The sequence below is a fragment of the Cervus canadensis genome, chromosome 29, assembly GCF_019320065.1.
Source record: "Cervus canadensis isolate Bull #8, Minnesota chromosome 29, ASM1932006v1, whole genome shotgun sequence".
In the NCBI taxonomy this organism is placed as follows: domain Eukaryota; kingdom Metazoa; phylum Chordata; class Mammalia; order Artiodactyla; family Cervidae; genus Cervus; species Cervus canadensis.
In genome coordinates, this window is record NC_057414.1 from 24,559,043 (window position 1) to 24,577,443 (window position 18,401).

An 18,401-nucleotide genomic window follows, 5' to 3' on the forward strand; every position below is an offset into this window, starting at 1 on the left:
ACAAGGGATCGAACTCATGTCCCCTGCATTGGCAGGTGGATTCTTAACCACGGAACCACCAGGGAAGTCCCTTTAGATTCTCTCTTGGTGTGCTGTTTTGCACATCACACTCCAGTGTATCAGATTGTCAGATTGTGCTTCATAAATAATCACAAAAAATGCCATACTTTCAAAAGTTTAAAGAATTGCCACTTGAAGTAGAGCTCTGCATATCATGATAATCATTCTTTGTTGATGGATTGGTTTGACTTTTAAATTAATTTCAATTCTACTTTGTAGCTATGATTTATTAATATTGGATATTGTGTCTAGAGTCCTTGATTAATTACTGTATTCTTTAGTAGCTCAGCTGGTAGAGAATCTGCCTGCAATGCAGGAGGTCCTGGTTCGATTCTTGGGCTGGGAAGATCTGCTGGAGATGGGATAGGTTACCCACTCCAGTATTCTTGGGCTTCCCTGGTGGCTCAGCTGGTAAAGAAGCTGCCTGCAGTGTGGGACACCTGAGTTTGATATCTGGGTTGGGACGATCCCTGGAGAAGGGAACAGCTGCCCACTCCAGTATTCTGGCCTGTAATTCCATGGATTGTATAGTCCATGGGGTTGCAAAGGGTTGGACACAACTGAGCAAGCTTCACTTTTAGTTACTATGGTCATTTCAGAACTTCATTGCTAACTTCAGTTGGAGATAGTCTGAAAATAGTAAATGTTGCAATCAGTTTGGTTTGTTTTAATACATTTCCCTCAGGGTTAATTTTCAAACTTAAGAGAAAAAAATGAATTCCTTAGAGTGTTTAACTATAATAATAAGGCAGAAAATAATTGGAATTTTAAAAGAAAGTTGTAGATATTTTTGTTGCTACTTTTACAATGGACATCAACTTTAAGAACATGACCTGAGTTTAACAGATTGAATAAAATAATTTTGTATTTATATACCAAATACCAAATATGGGATTCACTTCTTAGGTTCCAGTGCATTAGTATAGAGACAACCTTAGCCTCTACAGAAAAATTCCCATTCCAATATTTTAAAATTAAAACATATGCATTCTAGGCATAGAAAATGTAGAACAGTAGAGTGTTTAAAAAAAAATCACCTTTTTAAAGCATCACTCAAATTAATCAGTATTGATTATTTGGAATATTTTATTTCAGCCTTTAAGAAATTTTAATGTGTGAGATAACTATGAATGAATTAAAGAGTTTTGAAACTTCGTATTCTAACTATTTAGTTTCATATTTACTCATAGGCTTTCTCTAGTGAAAGTATAAGCACCTTCCTCTTTTCATTTGAACATAGCCCCTCCTCTAGGCTTCCACTGTATAAGCTAAATGGGATGTAAGTCTTCTTAAAGTAAGGAAGACCATCCTGGACATTTTAAAATGCTTGAGTGAAATTAGATACTGCTACATGAATCCAATTATCACCAGGATGTCAAAACCATAAATAGGAAAAAACAAAACAAATACCTGTCATCATAAATAAAGAGCCTCTTGATAAGGGCGAAAGAGGAGAGTGAAAAAGCTGGTAAAACTCAACATTCAAAAAGCAAAGATCATGATATCTGGTCCTATCACTTTATGTCAAATAGACGGGGAAAAAGTGGAAACAGTGGCAGTATTTTATTTACTTGGGCTCCAAAATCATTGTGGATGGTGTCTGCAGCCACAAAATTAAAAGATGTTAGCTCCTTGGAAGAAAAGCTATGGCAGAGCTAGACAGTGTATTACAAAGCAGAGATATTACTTTGCCGACAAAGTCCATATAGTCAAAGCTATGTTTTTTTCAGCAGTCATATATGGATGTGAGAGTTGGACCATAAAGGAGGCTGACAGCCAAAAAATTGATGCTTTTGAACTGTGGTGCTTGAGAAGACTCTTGAGAGTCCCTTGGTCTGCAAGGAGATCAAAACAGTCCATCCTAAAGGAAATCAACCCTGCATATTCATTGGAAGGACTGATGCTGAAGCTGAAGCTCCAATATTTTGGCAACCTGATGTGAAGAGCTGACTCATTGGAAAAGACCCTGATGCTGGGAAGGACTGAGGGCAGGAGGAGAAGGGGATGACAGAGGATGAGATGGTTGGATGGTGTCACTGACTAAATGGGCATGAGTTTGAGCAAGCTCTGGGAGATGGTGATGGACGGGGAAGCCTGGCGTGCTGCAGCCCATGGGGTCACAAAGAGTTGGACATAACTTAGCGTCTGAACAACAACAGCAACAAAAATAATTTCAACTCAGGCTTTTAGTGTGCAGGATAGAAGCTTGTGTTTAGAGAACTGATGTCTAAGAAATTTGGGGTAATTGTCTAACAGCTCTCTTAGAACAATGATGAAATGTTGAAAATGTGGAGGGAAACATAGACATTTAAAAATCATTGATTTTATAACTGGCAAGGCCTTAGACAACTTAATATTTTCCAATTACCACAAAATTGCATGAGAAAATCTAGTAAATGGGAGCCGTTTAGTAAATTTGGATTTGTAATGGCATCACGGACTCGATGGACATGAGTTTGAGTAAACTCCGGGAGTTGGTGATGGACAGGGAGGCTTGGAGTGCTGCGATTCATGGGGTCGCAAAGAGTAGGACACGATTGAGCGACTGAACAGACTGAACTGAATGAATTCCAACAGATCTCTTTGGGTGTAGAGTTTGGACCTGCAAGCAAAATATAGTAAGATTTAAAAAGTGGGCAGCTCCAAGGCAGAAATAAAAATCTAAACAGGATTTGAGGAAGAAGTAATCAAAATAGGGCTTTTCTGATGAGAGAGTATTCAGTATAACACAGATTTATCTGCAGTTCCTTATTAGATCTATTATCTTTTCCTACCAGATGGATTAAAAGCGTTCTGGTAACTGGTGCTCTCATGGACCTTTGGCATCAAACTCATAAGCAGATAATGACTCTGCTCACTTCCGTTTACATGCTCTGCATGAACAGTACCTAAATGGGTTCTTTAAGCCAGGGATTTAATAACATGGGTATTATTGATAACTGAGAGAATAAAACTAACTTTATGTGTAAACAAAACCCAGTTTTATATACCTTTTATTGAGGTATGCAAAGACATAACTAATACAATCTGCATATTATGGTGCCTTAATGGCCTATAGCCAATACTCTGTAATGGCCTATATGGAAAAAGAATCTAAAAAAAAGTGATTATGTATATATGTGACTTCCCTCATGGCTCAGTGGTTAAGAATCCTCCTGCCAATGCAGGAGAGGAGGGTTTGATTCCTGGGTCTGGTAGATCCCCTGGAGGAGGGCATGGCAACCCACTCCAGTATTCTTGCCTGGAAAATCCCATGGACAAGGGATCTGACGGGCTACAGTCTGTGGGGCTGCAAAGAATTGGACACGATTGAGCAACTAAACAACAATATGTATACGTATAAGGAAGTCATTTTGCTGTACAGCTGAAACTAACACATTGTTAATCAACTCTACTCCAATAAAAATTTAAAAAAGACTGCCAGGCACACATCTATAGTTGAAAAATTTGGGTTTATTATTCACTGCCGATGAGAAAGAACTCACACTTCAGAGAATGTGGAATGTCTCAGTGAAACAATGAACCTAAGAAAGTAGGGGCTTGTTCTGGATTGGGTGTTATCAGAAAGATGTGGCAATTCTAGGATTGGGTAGCTCAGTAAATCTTTTCTGCAATGAGGGTAGACAGAGTGAGATGTAATTGGTATGTAAAAGATGTAACTGGTAAAGAGGTAGCAGTCATTCGATTTGGCAACAAAGGAAGATGCTTAGTATTTTTTGTTGCACAGTGACCTTGTGCGAAATGGATGTTTTGTCAACTTTTGTCCAACAAGTGAAAAGCATGAGGATATGTAAGTATTGTATCAATTTGCAGTAACACTGAGACCTATTTGTGAATGTTAGATGAGTTCTGGGTCAGGGATTGATTTTTTTCTTAAACATTATTCATATAATCCTCCTTACAGTGGCAATGTGAGGCACCCTTCTCTAGGACCAACCTGCTTTGATTCATAAGATTACTTTTATTTGTTGATCCCCTTGGGCTTCTTATCTTCTAAGATACTCAGCAACAGGGTCAGAACTTCCAGCATCTCAGGGCTGATGAAAGCTTCCTTTTCTATCTCAACAATCTCTTCATGTGCAAACAATGTTACTTTTATGAAAATCATCTCATTTTGTAGCCACAAGTGCCCTGTAAGATAAACAGAGCAGCAGTTCTTGCCTCCATTTTACAGATGAGCGAGTGGCGGCTTAAAGAAGTAACTTACTGAAGCCCATTGAAATTAGTGCCTGAACAAATGTCTAGACATCAGCTCTTAGAACTCAGAGTCTGGAATCTTTCTGCCTTTCTACATTAATTTATGCAAAATACTTCAAGGACTAAGGAGACAAAGAGTCCTTATTTATTCCTGGTTTTCCATAGCAAGATCATAATGCTTGACTCTTGGTAATGTGTGATGCTTTCTCATCCTGCCTATAGATTGTGAGAGTTTGGTCATGATTCTGTGTCATTCTTCATGCAGAGCAAAGTGATGTATAGAGGAAGCATGTCTTAGACATCTTGAAACTGCTGAGTGTCATGTTCCTTTGGAATGTGGTAGAACTATCCTGCTAACTGACTCTCTCAAGACTTCCTTTACCTTTTCGTTCCTCAAGCTGTAAATGAAGGGGTTCAGAAGAGGAGTCACTATGGTAATGAGGACAGTGGCTATCTTGTCAAATTCCAGGGAGTGGTTCTGATTAGGTCTCACATACACAAAGATGTTGCTCCCGTAGGCCATGGAGACGACAGTGATGTGAGAAGCACAGGTGGAGAAGGCTTTCTGACGTCCTTGGGCCGAGGGGATGCGCATGATGGTAGAAATGATGTAGGTGTAGGACACGGTGGTGAGCAGCAATGAGGTCAGGAGGATGAGAGAAGACAAAAGGAAGCTTATCATTTCAATGAAATGAGTGTCTATGCAGGCCGCCTGCAGCAGAGGGGCAATGTCGCAGAAGAAGTGACTAATATCTGCAGTGCAATATGGCAGCCTGGACACCACAATAGTTGGGCAGAGCACGGACAGGAAGGCCCCCACCCAGCAGCCCAGAACCAGCAGGAGGCACACCCTGCTGTTCATGATGATGGTGTAGCGCAGGGGGTTACAGATGGCCACATAGCGGTCAAAGGACATCACCACCAGCAGGATGAACTCCACTGTCCCCAGGAAGAAGTAGAAGTATGTTTGGCTGATGCAGCCTGCAAAAGATATGGTTTTCTCCTCCTCTAAGAGGCAAGCTAGCAACTTTGGAGCAATAGTAGTTGTGAATAAAATGTCCAAAAATGACAGATTACTGAGGAAGAAGTACATTGGCGTTTGGAGATGATTATTGGTCCATATTAAGGAAATGATGACAATGTTTCCTGTTATTGTGAGCATATAAACTAGCAGGAGAATGACAAAAAGCAACGTCTGAAGCCCCTCGACAGGAGGAAAAGAGAGAAGTGTGAATTCAGTGATGGTGGTCTGGTTTCTTGTGGCCATTTCTGTGTGGAAGGGGAAGAAACAAAGGAGATTAGAACAGTTTAAGATGTCTTTCAAATGTTTTGTGATTTTGCTAGATGTAAAAGAGAATGTTCAAGAGGGAGGGGGGTTCTAGTCCTGTCTGTGACTCTGTTATGTGGCTCCAGGGAAATCACTTGGCCTCAGTTTTTATCTATGTAATTGATGGGCTAGGGAAAAAAACCCAGAAAACAGCAACTCTGTGAATTCCTTTAAACTTTAACTCTTTGATTTTTATTTGATATATTTCTTTTCTCTTTATTTCCTTCCTTAAACCCAAATTTATTCAAACTAGCTGAAATATATAATTAACTGAAAATCACTCAACTTCTTTTGATCATACAGTTCAAGAATAAAAAAGTAGGGACTTCCCTGGTGGTCCGGTGGCTGAGACTCCCTTGCTCCCGTTGGAGGGGATCCAGGTTCATCCCTGCTCAGGGAACTAGATCCCACATGTCACACCTAAAACATGGCACAACCAAATATATTGTTGATGTTTAGTTGCTAAGTCATGTCTGACTCTTCTGTGACCCCCATGAACTGTAGCCTGGCAGGCTCCTCTGTTAATGTTCATGGGATTTCCCAGGCAAGAATACTGGAGGGGGTTGCCATTTCCTTCTCCAGGAGATCTTCCTGACCCAGGGATCGAACCCACATCTCCTGCATTGACAGGCAGATTCTTTTTTTTTTTTTTTTTTTACTGACTGAGCCACCAGGGAAGCCCTTCCATGAGTAATAAAAATGCGAAAATATTAATATGAAGTGGAGATGTGAAAACTCAGATTTGTGCTGCATCTGCCTGACTTCTGTCTACAATAAAATTTTTGATAGTGTAAAGACCCTAAAGCTATTTGACCTTGTAAGTCATGTTTCTTCCAGCAAATGCTTCTACCACCGAACAAAATGAAAGATAAACACACACATTCTTATACCCTATGGGCAATTCAAAACTGACCCGATAATTCTCGGCACGTGTTTTGTATATTTAGACATAGAAAGAACCTTAACTTTTCAGAATTTTATTTGTTTGATTCCTTCTCAATGCTATATGATGCACTATTTTCTTGCTCTGATTTTCTTGGAAAGCTTCACAGTCCAGGGGCTACTTGTCCAAACCTCTCATATCTTCCTCTCCAAAAAGTCAAAGTATCTATGGTTAGAATCCTTCATTTGTGGAAAACACACAGGTTGCTTATTATTGTATCTTGTTTCATATTTGATCATCTCTAACTCTTAGAAATTCTTTACTAACTTGAGGTAAAACCTTTTTCCCCAGAAACTTTCACCAGTTGGTCTAAGTACTGTATAATCAGTGTTATACAGATGAAGTCACTCTTCTCAAAAGGACTTCATTTCTATTTTTAGGTTTTAGGTAATAGCTGTGATTTTTGTTGTTGTTTAGTCGCTGGATTGTATCTGACTCTTTGCGATCCCATGGACTGTAGCCCACCAGACTCCTCTGTCCATGGGAGTTCTCAGGCAAGAATACTGGAGTGGGTTGCAAATTTCCTTCTCCAGGGGATCTTCCTGATCCAGGGATCAAACCCTCATCTCCTGCAGTGCAGGTGAATTCTTTGCCACTGAGCCTCGAGGGGTAGCTGGGATACTACTTAACATACACTGAGTTCCTGGTCATTATATGCTAAGTGCTTTAAAAATTTAGATACTATTAAAAAAGAATGGGAGAAGGGAGTGGCAGAGGATGAGATGGTTAGATAACATCACCTGACTCAACAGACAGGAATTTGAGCAAACTCTGGGAGACAGTGGAGGACAGAGGAGCCTGTGTGCTGCAGTCCTTGGGGTTGCAAAGAGTTGGACTTGACTGAACAACAACAGCAACAAAACAAAAAGTGTATCGCCTACTTACATGCAAAATTTTCTTGCTGATTTTTAGGTTTGCGCTAATTGTTTCCGCATCGTCTTTTGTTTTGATCTATTAATTTCTGATAGGTGACTATTAAATCATCCCTATAATTGATGTTGAATGTGTCATAATTTTCCTGCATTTTGTCAGTAGCTGTTTTAATCTGTTTCAAGGTTTTGCTGTTTCATATATGTATGTTTGGCAACATTTTGAAGTAGGGAGTAGATGTTGCGATTCACCTTTTGCACATGAAAAACTTGAAATTTACGGAATTTAAATAATTTTCCTGTCACACAGCTAATGTGTGACAAAGCCAGATTCAGTTCCAGTTCTATCTGATCCAAAGATGCATTCTTTAGTAAAAGTCACAATCTGGATTCTTATTCCCACTTTTGTAGAGAGGGAAAAAAGGTCAGGGAGGCCCCAGTTACGGTCTAAATGATATATTACATAAGCCTGGATCAAGACTCACTTCTCTAGTTTAGTTAATGCAAAAATGTTACTCTCATTGCCATGTTCCGTATTTGGGAATGTTGTTCTTACTGTTGTAGCCACGCGTTCCGGGAAACAAACCCACTCAGAAGGACAATGCAGATAGTGGAGTGCAGTTTGTTACACCGGTGGGCCCAAGGCAGAGTCTCCTCTTAGCCAAGGACCCCGAGCAGTTTTTGTGAAAATCTTATACACCTTAAGTGTACGTGCCCAAGCCCACCTCCCCTAATTCCCTGAACTAGTCTGAACAAAGGAAAAGAAAGATACAATCAAAGTTAACCCGTGATTCATATGCCTTAAGTCTAGGTAGTTAACAGTGGACAATTATCAATAGGTCTGTGGTCATACCCCAATAAGCATAATAGAATGCATGATTCTATTTGGTTACACAGATAATCAGGGTATTCTTTTAGGCAATGGAGAGTCTAGGTACAAGCCATGGGGTTCTTCCTTCCAGGGGGCCTGTTTTCCAGTTGGTATGTCGTTTCCATAGATACTGGGCATACAGCTCAAAGTCCACAGTCCAGCCCAAGATGGAGTCCTGCTTTCGAGATGGAGCCTGTTTAGTCTGTTTCCTCTTTCATTACTACTTTGAATAATTGAGTAACTGGAACATTTTAGATTCAGAAAAGTCTTAGCATTGGAAAGGATATTTAGGATGAGATAGTTCTACCAAAGCAACCTCTGGTGGCTCAGACAATAAAGAATCTGCCTGCAATGCAGGAGACCTGGGTTTGATCTCTGGATCAAGAAGATGCCCTGGAGAAGGGAATGGCTACCCACTCCAGTTCTTGCCTGGAGAATTCCATGGACAGTGGAGCCTGGTGGGCTGTAGTCCATGGGGTTACAAAAAGTTGGACATGACTGAGCACACACACACACAGTTCTACCAAGGGCTAAATATAAGCATTCTTTTCAACTATTTTTCTAGCCTGAGACTTACTGTGCATCGCCTATTACAACTTTGTTAAGCTCTGTCACAAAATCCAAAATTACTTTGACTTGAAATCTGCTTACCAGTTGTTTTCATGTGTTTATTCTGAAACTCCAAATCCTTTATAAGATAAATGGAACTTTGAACTTTTTCTTGCATCTAAGATGTGATGTGTCCTTTTCTCTATGAAAACAGGCCATGAATAAGCTGTGATATTTGAAGCTCTTGCTTGCTCTTAAGAATTTAATTGAGAATGACTCTTGGGAATATGAGGTAAAAGAGGTTAATTACTATTATGATAATCAAAGAATTTTAACCCTGAAAAACAATCACAATTACAAATTTAGTTGGAGATGCCAAATACACATGTTGAGGCCTCTAGGGGAATCACACCATGTTTTTGCTTTATTCAGTTGATAAAATTTGGGTGGCCTGCTTTAGAGTTTCAGAGAAACTGAAACACAGAAAACTTTTGAGGGAGTCCCTTCGGGGCTTAGACTTCCCTGGTGGCTCAGACAGTAAAGCGTCTCCCTACAATGCAGGGGACCTGGGTTTGATCCCTGTGTTGGGAAGATCCCCTGGAGAAGGAAGTGGCAACCCGCTCCAGTACTCTTGCCTGGAAAATCTCATGGACGGAGGAGCCTGGTAGGCTACAGTCCATGGGGACGCAAAGGGTCGGACACGACTGAGCTACTTCACTTTCTTTCTTTCCTAGTGGCTTAGTGGTTAGGATTCCAAGTTTTCACTGTCATGGCCTGGATTCAATCCCTTGTCGGGGAACTGAGATCCCACAAGCCACATGGAGATGTTAAAAATTTTTTTTTTTTAAACTTTCCATTGTTCAGTTCAGTTCAGTCCCTCAGTCGTGTCTGACTCTTTGTGACCCCATGAACTGCAGCATGCCAGGCCTCCCTGTCCATCACCAACTCCCGGAGTCCACCCAAACCCATGTCCATCGAGTCAGTGATGCCATCCAACTATCTCACCCTCTGTTGTCCCCTTCTCCTCCTGCCCTCAATCTTTCCCAGCATCAGTGTCTTTTCAGATGAGTCAGCTCTTTGCATCAGGTGGCCACAGTATTGGAGTTTCAGCTTCAACATCAGTCCTTCCGATGAACACCCAGGACAGATCTCCTTTAGGATGGACTGGTTGGATCTCCTTGCAGTCCAAGGGACTCTCAAGAGTCTTCTCTAACACCACTGTTCAAAAGCATTAATTCTAGCCTCTAACTAATAAAAATAAATGAGAACAAACAAACAAACAAACAAACCAAAAGCATCAATTCTTCGGCACTCAGCTTTCTGTATAGTCCAACTCTCACATCCATACATGACCACTGGAAAAACCATAGCCTTGACTAGACGGACCTTTGTTGGCAAAGTAATGTCTCTGCTTTTTAGTGTACTGTCTAGGTTGGTCATAACTTTCCTTCCAAGGAGTAAGTGTCTTTTAATTTCATGGCTGCAATCACCATCTGCAGTGATTTTGGAGCCCAGAAAAATAAAGTCAGCCACTGTTTCCACTGTTTCCCCATCTATTTCCCATGAGGTGATGAGACCAGATGCCATGATCTTAGTTTTCTGAATGTTGAGCTTTAAGCCAACTTTTTCACTGTGCTCTTTCACTTTCATCAAGAGGCTCTTTAGTTCTTCTTCACTTTCTGCCATAAGGATGGTGTCATCTGCATATCTGAGGTTATTGATATTTCTCCTGGCAATCTTGATTCCAGCTTGTGTTTCTTCCAGCCCAGCGTTTCTCATGATGTACACTGCATATAAGTTAAATAAGAAGGGTGACAATATACAGCCTTGACGTACTCCTTTTCCTATTTGGGGTAACCCCAATTAACAATGTTGTGATAGTTTTAAGTGAACAGGGAAGGACCTCAGCCATACATATACATGTATTCATCCTCCCCAAACTCCCTTCCTATCCAGGCTGCCGCATAACCTTGAGCAGAGTTCTCTGTGCTAACAGGAGGTCCTTGTTGGTAGTCTATTTTAAATACAGTGGTGTGTATATGTCCATCCCAAACTCCCTAACTGTCCCTTCCCCTCATCCTTCACTTTGGCAACCATAAGTTAGCTCTCTAAGTCTGTGAGTCTCTTTCTGTTTGGTAAGTTCATTTGTGTCATTTCTTTTTAAATTCCACTTATAAAGGATGACATACAATATTTCTCCATCTCTGTCTGGCTTATTTCACTCTGTGGCAATCTCTGGGTCCATCCATGTTGTTGCAAATGGCATTATTTCATTCTCTTTAGAGGCTGAGTAATTTATGATGCTTTCAAATAATTGACAAAGTTATGCTAGGTTTTCCTTTCCCAGGAATGGGGCAATAATGGTAATTCCAGTGCTCTGAAAATGGAAAATGATAAGTGTGCCCTTCTTTCTCTGTTAAAATGGAAGAAAATTTTTTTGTTCTTGCCAGGACCAATAAAGGATGACTTTGTCTTCATTTATTATTTTTGACTATGCACACATATTTGGTCATGTCTAATTCTTCGTGATCTCATGGATTGTAGCCCTCCAGGCTTTCCTATCCATGGAATATTCCAGGCAAGGATGCTTGAGTGTGTTGCCGTTTCCTACTCCAGGGGATCTTCCCGACCCAGGGATTGAACATGTCTCTCTTGAATCTCCTGCATCTTTACCACTGAGCCACCCGTGAAGCATCTTTGTGTATCAGTTCAGTTCAGTCACTCAGTCATGTCTGGACTCTTTGTGACCCCATGAACTGCAGCATGCCAGGCCTCCCTGTCCATCACCAACTCCTGGAGCTTACCCAAACTCTTATCCATTGAGTTGGTGATGCCATCCAACTATCTCATCCTCTGTTGTCCCCTTCTCCTCCTGCCCTCAATCTTTTCCAGCATCAGGGTCTTTTCAAATGAGTCAGCTCTTCGCAACAGGTGGCCACAGTATTGGAGTTTCAGCTTCAACATCAGTCCTTCCAATGAACACCCAGGACAGATCTCCTTTAGGATGGACTGGTTGGATCTCCTTGCAGTCCAAGGGACTCTCTAGAGTCTTCTCCAACACCACCGTTCAAAAGCATCAATTCTTTGGCACTCAGCTTTCTGTATAGTCCAACTCTCACAACCATGCATGACTACAGGAAAAACCATAGCCTTGACTAGACGAACCTTTGTTGGCAAAGTGATGTCTCTGCTTTTTAGTGTGCTGTCTAGGTTGGTTGTAACTTTCCTTCCAAGAAGTAAGTGTCTTTTAATTTCATGGCTGCAATCACCATCTGCAGTGATTTCTGGAACCCCCCAAAATAAAGTCTGTCACTGTTTCCACTGGTTCCCCATCTATTTGCCATGAAGTGATGGGACCGGATGCCGTGATCTTAGTTTTCTGAATGTTGAGCTTTAAGCCAACCTTTTCACTCTCCTCTTTGTGTATACCTCATCCTTAAATTAGTCTAAAAATCCTTAGGTTGTGATTTGGAGTAAGTTTAGGTGCCAGTAAGTGAGCACAGGCATTTTCTAGATTGATTAAATGTACTGTCTAAAAGATAGTGGGTAGAAACCCTCCAAAGAGACTAGACATGGAATAGAGAGGTGTCCATGTGGCATTACCGTCAGCCAGTGGACGCTTGCATGTATTTTTTCATATTGTACCTCTTGTCCACTCCATTTAGCTCACATCACAAGCTTAGTTTCTGGGACTCATCCATTTCCTTCTGTCAAAGCCTAGACACTTTGACATTTCTGCTTACTGTTAAAAGTCAGAAATTGTTGGATTAGTTTAAAAAAATCCAACTACATTTAAATTACTGGAGACGCATCTAAAATAGAAGTAGAAATTGTGATTGAAAAATAAAGGGAAAGAAAAGGGATACACAAGGCAACATGAACCAACTTTGGTAGATTGCTTTATTGTTCTTAATCATTTTGCACCCCTTTTCTTTATAAGATGATTACATGTCTCCACTTACACATCCCATTCTCACACTGGCCTTGTGACATGCTTTAGAAAATGGCAGATGAATGGACCTGCAGTGCTCAAGGCTTGAGCTAAAGTTTTAGCTGTTGCTCAGTTCCCTCTGTCCCAGATTGGCATGTCCCAGACAGAGGCTGCTGCTTTCTCCTGAGTGCAGAATAAGGACATATGTGGGGCAGAGACAAAGAACATAGGGAGCCAGTAACATGCAATGTGGTCGAGAAACACATCTTCTTTCTTATCTATCTTTTGGCTGCACTGTGTGGCATGTGGGATCTTACTTCCCAGTTGAAAATGGAACCCATGCCCCCGAAATTGGAAGCTTGGAGCCTTAACCACTGCACAACCAGGGAAGTCTCTAAATCTTCTTATTTTTTGTTAGCCAATGAAATCTGGGGGGTTGTTTATTAATGTATCATAACATGATCAAATTGACTCCTATGCTATTGAAAAGCAACTGTCAACCTAGAGGCCAAGTCCAAAAAAAAATTCATAAAAAAATGAAATAGAGATATTTATATTTTCAAATAAAAAGTAACCTGAACATATTTATTGCCAGCATATCTGCATAAAAAAACTGAAGATTATTGTTAAAACTGAAGAAGAGAAATTTAGATCTGCAGAAAGAAATTAAGAACAACATAGAAGTTAAATATATGGGCAATGTGAATTAATTTAGACTTTACAAAATAATTATAGTGGTTTCATAAAGTTTTAAATATATTTATAATAAAAACTCATCATAATAATAATGTGAAATGGAATTAAGGACATACATATGTCAATATGTGATGATATTACATGTAAATATGTTTGATTTTCTAATTAAAAATCTAAATTTTCAGATTGGATACAAATCCCAACTATATACAGCTACACAGCTACAAGAGACCTTAAATATGAGTCACAGACTTGTTGAAAGTGAAAGAACTGAAAAAGATATATAATGGCAAACTCTTTTTTTTTTAAATTTAAATTATTTATTTTACTTTACAACATTGTATTGGTTTTGCCATACATTGACTTGAATCTGCCATGGGTGTACATGTGTTCCCCATCCTGAACCCCCTCCCAACTCCCTCCCCATCCCATCCCAGTGCACCAGCCCCGAGCATCCTGAATCATGCATCGAACCTGGACTGGCGATTCATTTCACATATGATAATTTACATGTTTTAATGGCAAACTCTAAGAAAAAAAGTAAGTGTAGCTATATTAATGTTAAACTAGACTTTATGACAAGAAGTTACTAGAGCTATACTGGAATATTCTGAAATATAACAATTCTAAATCTGTACCTACCAAAACTATGACATCAGAATATACAAAGCAAATGCTGACAGTGCTTGTAGGAGAAATAGACAAATTCATATTTGTAGAGGGAAGTTTAATAATACTTAAGAGATAAGATGGCTTCTTAAGAAATAGAAAGCAGACAAAACAATAAATAAGATTTGAATAATACAATTAATAGTTTGATTCAACTAACATACAGGATATTTCAACCAAGAGTGACAAGATAAAGAGGAGCTTTACATAATGATAAAGGGGTCGAACCTAAAGAATACACAACAATTGTTATTGTGTATGTGCCTATCTACAACTGCAGAGTGTCAAAATATGTGAGGCAGAAACCAATAGGACTGCCAGGAGAAATAGATGAGTCCATTATTATATTTGGAGAATTAAAAAACCCTCTATGAGAAATGAAGAAATCCAACAAACCAGGAAAAAGTATATAGTTGAACTCAATAGCACCACTAATCAACCAGGTATAATTTTCACCCACCAACTATTTCAACCCCAAACAGGAAAATACACATTCTTCTGAGGCTCACAGAGACCTTTCTTCAAGATAGACTACACTCTGGACCATACAACACACCTTAACAAGTTTAAAAGATCAGAAATTCTGCACGTTTTCCCCACACAGTGCATTATCTTGGTCTACTGTGTATGAGTTTATTAGTGAAAACCATAAACTTTTTCATTATGTTTAATTCAAAACATTTTCTAAGGAAGAAATTAAAGGCATTTGGTTTATAGCCTAGAAAGAAAAAAAAACTCAAATAAAGTTGTAAAATACTGCATGTGTACTGGTCACACAGGGAAAAGCAGGATGTTTAGGTAAGTCTGTAAAGGTATAATCTCCTAATCTAGATATTCTAAGTTTTATCCTTTGATCACCAGAGACCAAATGTTGGGACTGTATTAGCTTTGCCTATTGCTCAGTCTTCTTCATTAAATTGCATTTTGATTTAATATTGGCCTTGTATAAGCCATTTATTAAAATTAAAGTTCTTCCTCATTTATTACAAAGTTGTTGTAATGATTTTTACCATACTGTTCAATGTTTCCTATGCAGATTTCTATTAAAAAATCTCTTTTGAGTAAAATAAATAAGAGGTAAGACTTTGTAATACTAAAAGAACTTAGTGTGTTTTTGTTTCTGATACAACTATACAGTATTTCAAAATTTTGTTTTCTTTTTGCTTAGATTCAGGGAACTGAATTTCTAAAGGACAGAAATTGAGTTTCAATCACAGGAATGATATTAAACTTTAAATGGAAAATATTTATTACTTCTTACTTTTATACTTGTTTTACATTTTATTTGTCTTGTGTGTAAATATATTTAGTAATCTGAATGTATATAATATCATGTATTTATATATATTACATATATATAATCTTTGTTGTTCAGTCACTAAGTTGTGACTGATTCTTTGCAACCACATAAACTGCAGCACACCAGGCTTCTCTGTCCTTCACAATCTCCCGGAGGTTGCTCAGTCTTATGTCCATTGAATTGGCGATGCCATCCAACCATCTCATTCTGTCATCCCCTTTTCCTCCTGCCTTCAATTTTTCCCAGCATCAGGGTCTTTTCCAATGAGTTGGCTCTTTGTATCAGATGGCCAAAGGATTGGAGCTTCATCTTCACCATTAGTCCTTCCAATGAATATTCAGGACTGATATTCTTTAGGATTGACTGGTTTGATCTCCTTGCTGTCCAAGGGACTCTTCTCAAGAGTCTTCTCCAACACCCCAGTTCAAAAGCATCAATTCTTTGGCATTCAGCCTTCTTTATGGTCCAGGACAGCCTCCTGTGGGGTCACTGCTCTTTTCTCCTGGGTCCCGGTGCCCAAGGTTCTGTTGTGCCCTCTAAGAGTCTATTTCCCAGTCCTGAGTAAGTTCTAGCAGCTCTACGGTGGGGTTAATGGTGACCTCCTCCAAGAGGGCTCATGCCAAACCCAAGTCTGCTGCACCCAGAGCCCCTGTCCCTGCGGCAGACCACCGCCGACCCATCCCTCCACAGAGACGCTCAAACACAGTTCTGTCTCAGTCTCTGTGGGTCCCTGGGTCCTGGTGCGCACAAGGTTTGTTTGAGCCCTCTGAGCATCTGTGGCGGGAATGGGGTTTGAATCTAAACCGAATTCTCCCCTCCTACCATCTTGCTGGGGCTTCTCCTTTGCCCTTGGGTGTGGGGTATCTCCTCACAGCCGCTCCAGCACCTACCGTCTTACTGGGGTTTCTCTGACCTTGGACGTGGGGTGTCCCCTCTCCGCCACTCCAGTGCTGCGCAGCTGCTGAAGAATTGATGCTTCTGAACTGTGGTGTTGGAGAAGTCTCTTGAGAGTCCCTTGGACTGCAAGGAGATCCAACCAGTCCATCCTAAAGGAGATCAGTCCTGAATGTTCTTTGGAAGGACTGATGTTAAAGCTGAAACTCCAATACTTTGGCCACCTGATGTGAAGAGCTGACTCATTGGAAGAGACCCTAATGCTGGGAAAGATTGAAGGTGGGAGGAGAAGGGGCCAACAGAGGATGAGATGGTTGAATGGCATCACCGACTCAATGGATATGAGTCTGAGTAAACTCTGGGAGTTGGTGATGGACAGGGAGGCCTGGCGTGCTGCAGTTCATGGGGTCGCAAAGAGTTAGACACGACTGAGCGACTGGACTGAACTGAACTTTACGGTCCAACTCTTACATCCATACATGACTACTGGAAAAACCACTTTACCTCATTTCAAATTATTTTTAAAGACTCAAAGACATAAATACAAGCAAGCACATATGATTATGAATACAGAAATAAATCTTAAGATGGGTGGGATGGGGGGTGAGAGGGAGATCCAAGAGGGAGGGGACATATGTAAACATACAGCTGATTCACTTTGTATAGCAGAAATCAATACAGTATGGTAAAACAACTATTCCTCAATTTTTAAAAAACATTTTCATTATGGAGATATTTTTCTTCTTAAGAGTTTCATCAATGAGTTTTTTACTTCCTTGTTCCTCAGACTATATATCAGAGGATTCAACATGGGAATCACATTGGTATAAAATACTGAGGACACTTTCTCCTGGGTGAGTGAACTGCTGGAAGCAGGTTTGAGATACAGGGACATGAGCGACCCATAAAATACAAGGACAGCTGTCAAGTGGGAGCTGCAGGTGCTGAAGGCTTTGGACCGACCTTCTTTAGAATGGATGCGGAAGATGCTGGAGAGGATAAAAGCATATGAAGTGATGATGGTCAAGCTGGTGGCTACCATGTTAAATCCTCCAATGACAAAAATCAAAAGCTCATCAATATAAGTGCTGGAACAGGAGAGTTTAATGAGAGGAATGATGTCACAGAAATAATGTTTAATGATGTTTGATTTGCAGAAAGTCAACCTTAACATAAAGCCACCATGAATCATAGCATCAGTAAAACCTACTGAGAAGACAGCAGTGACCAGCAGAGAACAGACCCTGGGGGACATGATGACGTTGTAGAACAGGGGGCTGCAGATGGCGACATAGCGGTCATAGGCCATTGCTGCCAGCATGTAGCACTCAGAAATGATGAAAATACAGAAGAAAAACAGCTGGGTCATACATCCAGAATAGGATATAGCTTTATCTCTGCATAAAAATCCTGCCAGCATTCTGGGGGTAATGACAGAAGAATAGCAGAAATCTATAAAAGACAAACTACTAAGGAAATAGTACATGGGCTTGTGGAGTTGAGAACTCAGCCTGATTATCAGTATCATGCCGAGGTTTCCCATGGCCGTGACTATATAAATCCCTAAGAAGAGGCAGAAGAGAGGCAGCTGAAGTTCTGGTTGGTCCGTTAATTCTGTGAAAAGAAACTCAGTCACTGTGGATTGGTTTCTTACACCCATTCTCCTCTGAGAAATCTGTGGAGATAAAGGGGAAGAGTCAAATTAGACAGGCAGTCCCAGCCCCTCTCCAGTTCTTCACAATCCAGATATTCTCTCTGTGAAAACACTGAACCCTGGTTTTCTTACCCTTTAGCACTAAGCCTGTGCTTTCACTGATGGGTAGAGACCCATCAAAAGTCAGGTCTCAGATAAAACAGAGTAAGTATCCTCTCCCTGTAGATTCTGTGTGCTCAGTAGGTTCAGTTGTGTCTGACTCTTTGCGACCCCATGGGCCATAGCCTGCCATGCTCCTCTGTCCATGTGATTTTGCCAACAAGAATACTGGAGTGGGTTGCCATGCTCTCTTCCAAGGGATCTTCCTGACCCAGGGATCAAACCTGCATCTCCTGCATTGCAGGTGCGTTCTATACCTGCTGAATCACTGCGGAAGCCCCC

At 40.4% G+C, this 18,401-nt stretch overlaps 2 protein-coding genes across 2 annotated transcripts; both read right to left on the reverse strand.

Moving 5' to 3' along the window:
- Positions 1-4,576: 4,576 nt before the first annotated feature.
- On the reverse strand, positions 4,577-5,524 carry LOC122431478 (olfactory receptor 6M1-like). Its single transcript, XM_043452813.1, has one exon. It carries the CDS (start codon positions 5,522-5,524, stop codon positions 4,577-4,579), a length of 948 nt encoding a protein of 315 aa, XP_043308748.1.
- Positions 5,525-17,030: 11,506 nt separating this feature from the next.
- LOC122431413 (olfactory receptor 8D4) lies at positions 17,031-17,966 on the reverse strand. The gene has a single exon (XM_043452730.1). The coding sequence runs from the start codon at positions 17,964-17,966 to the stop codon at positions 17,031-17,033; it is 936 nt and encodes a 311-aa protein (XP_043308665.1).
- Positions 17,967-18,401: the final 435 nt, after the last annotated feature.

Coding starts and splice junctions, on each gene's coding strand:
- LOC122431478 (XM_043452813.1), bottom strand. CDS start 5,524: ATGGCCACAAGAAACCAGACCACCATCACTGAATTCACACTTCTCTCT.
- LOC122431413 (XM_043452730.1), bottom strand. CDS start 17,966: ATGGGTGTAAGAAACCAATCCACAGTGACTGAGTTTCTTTTCACAGAA.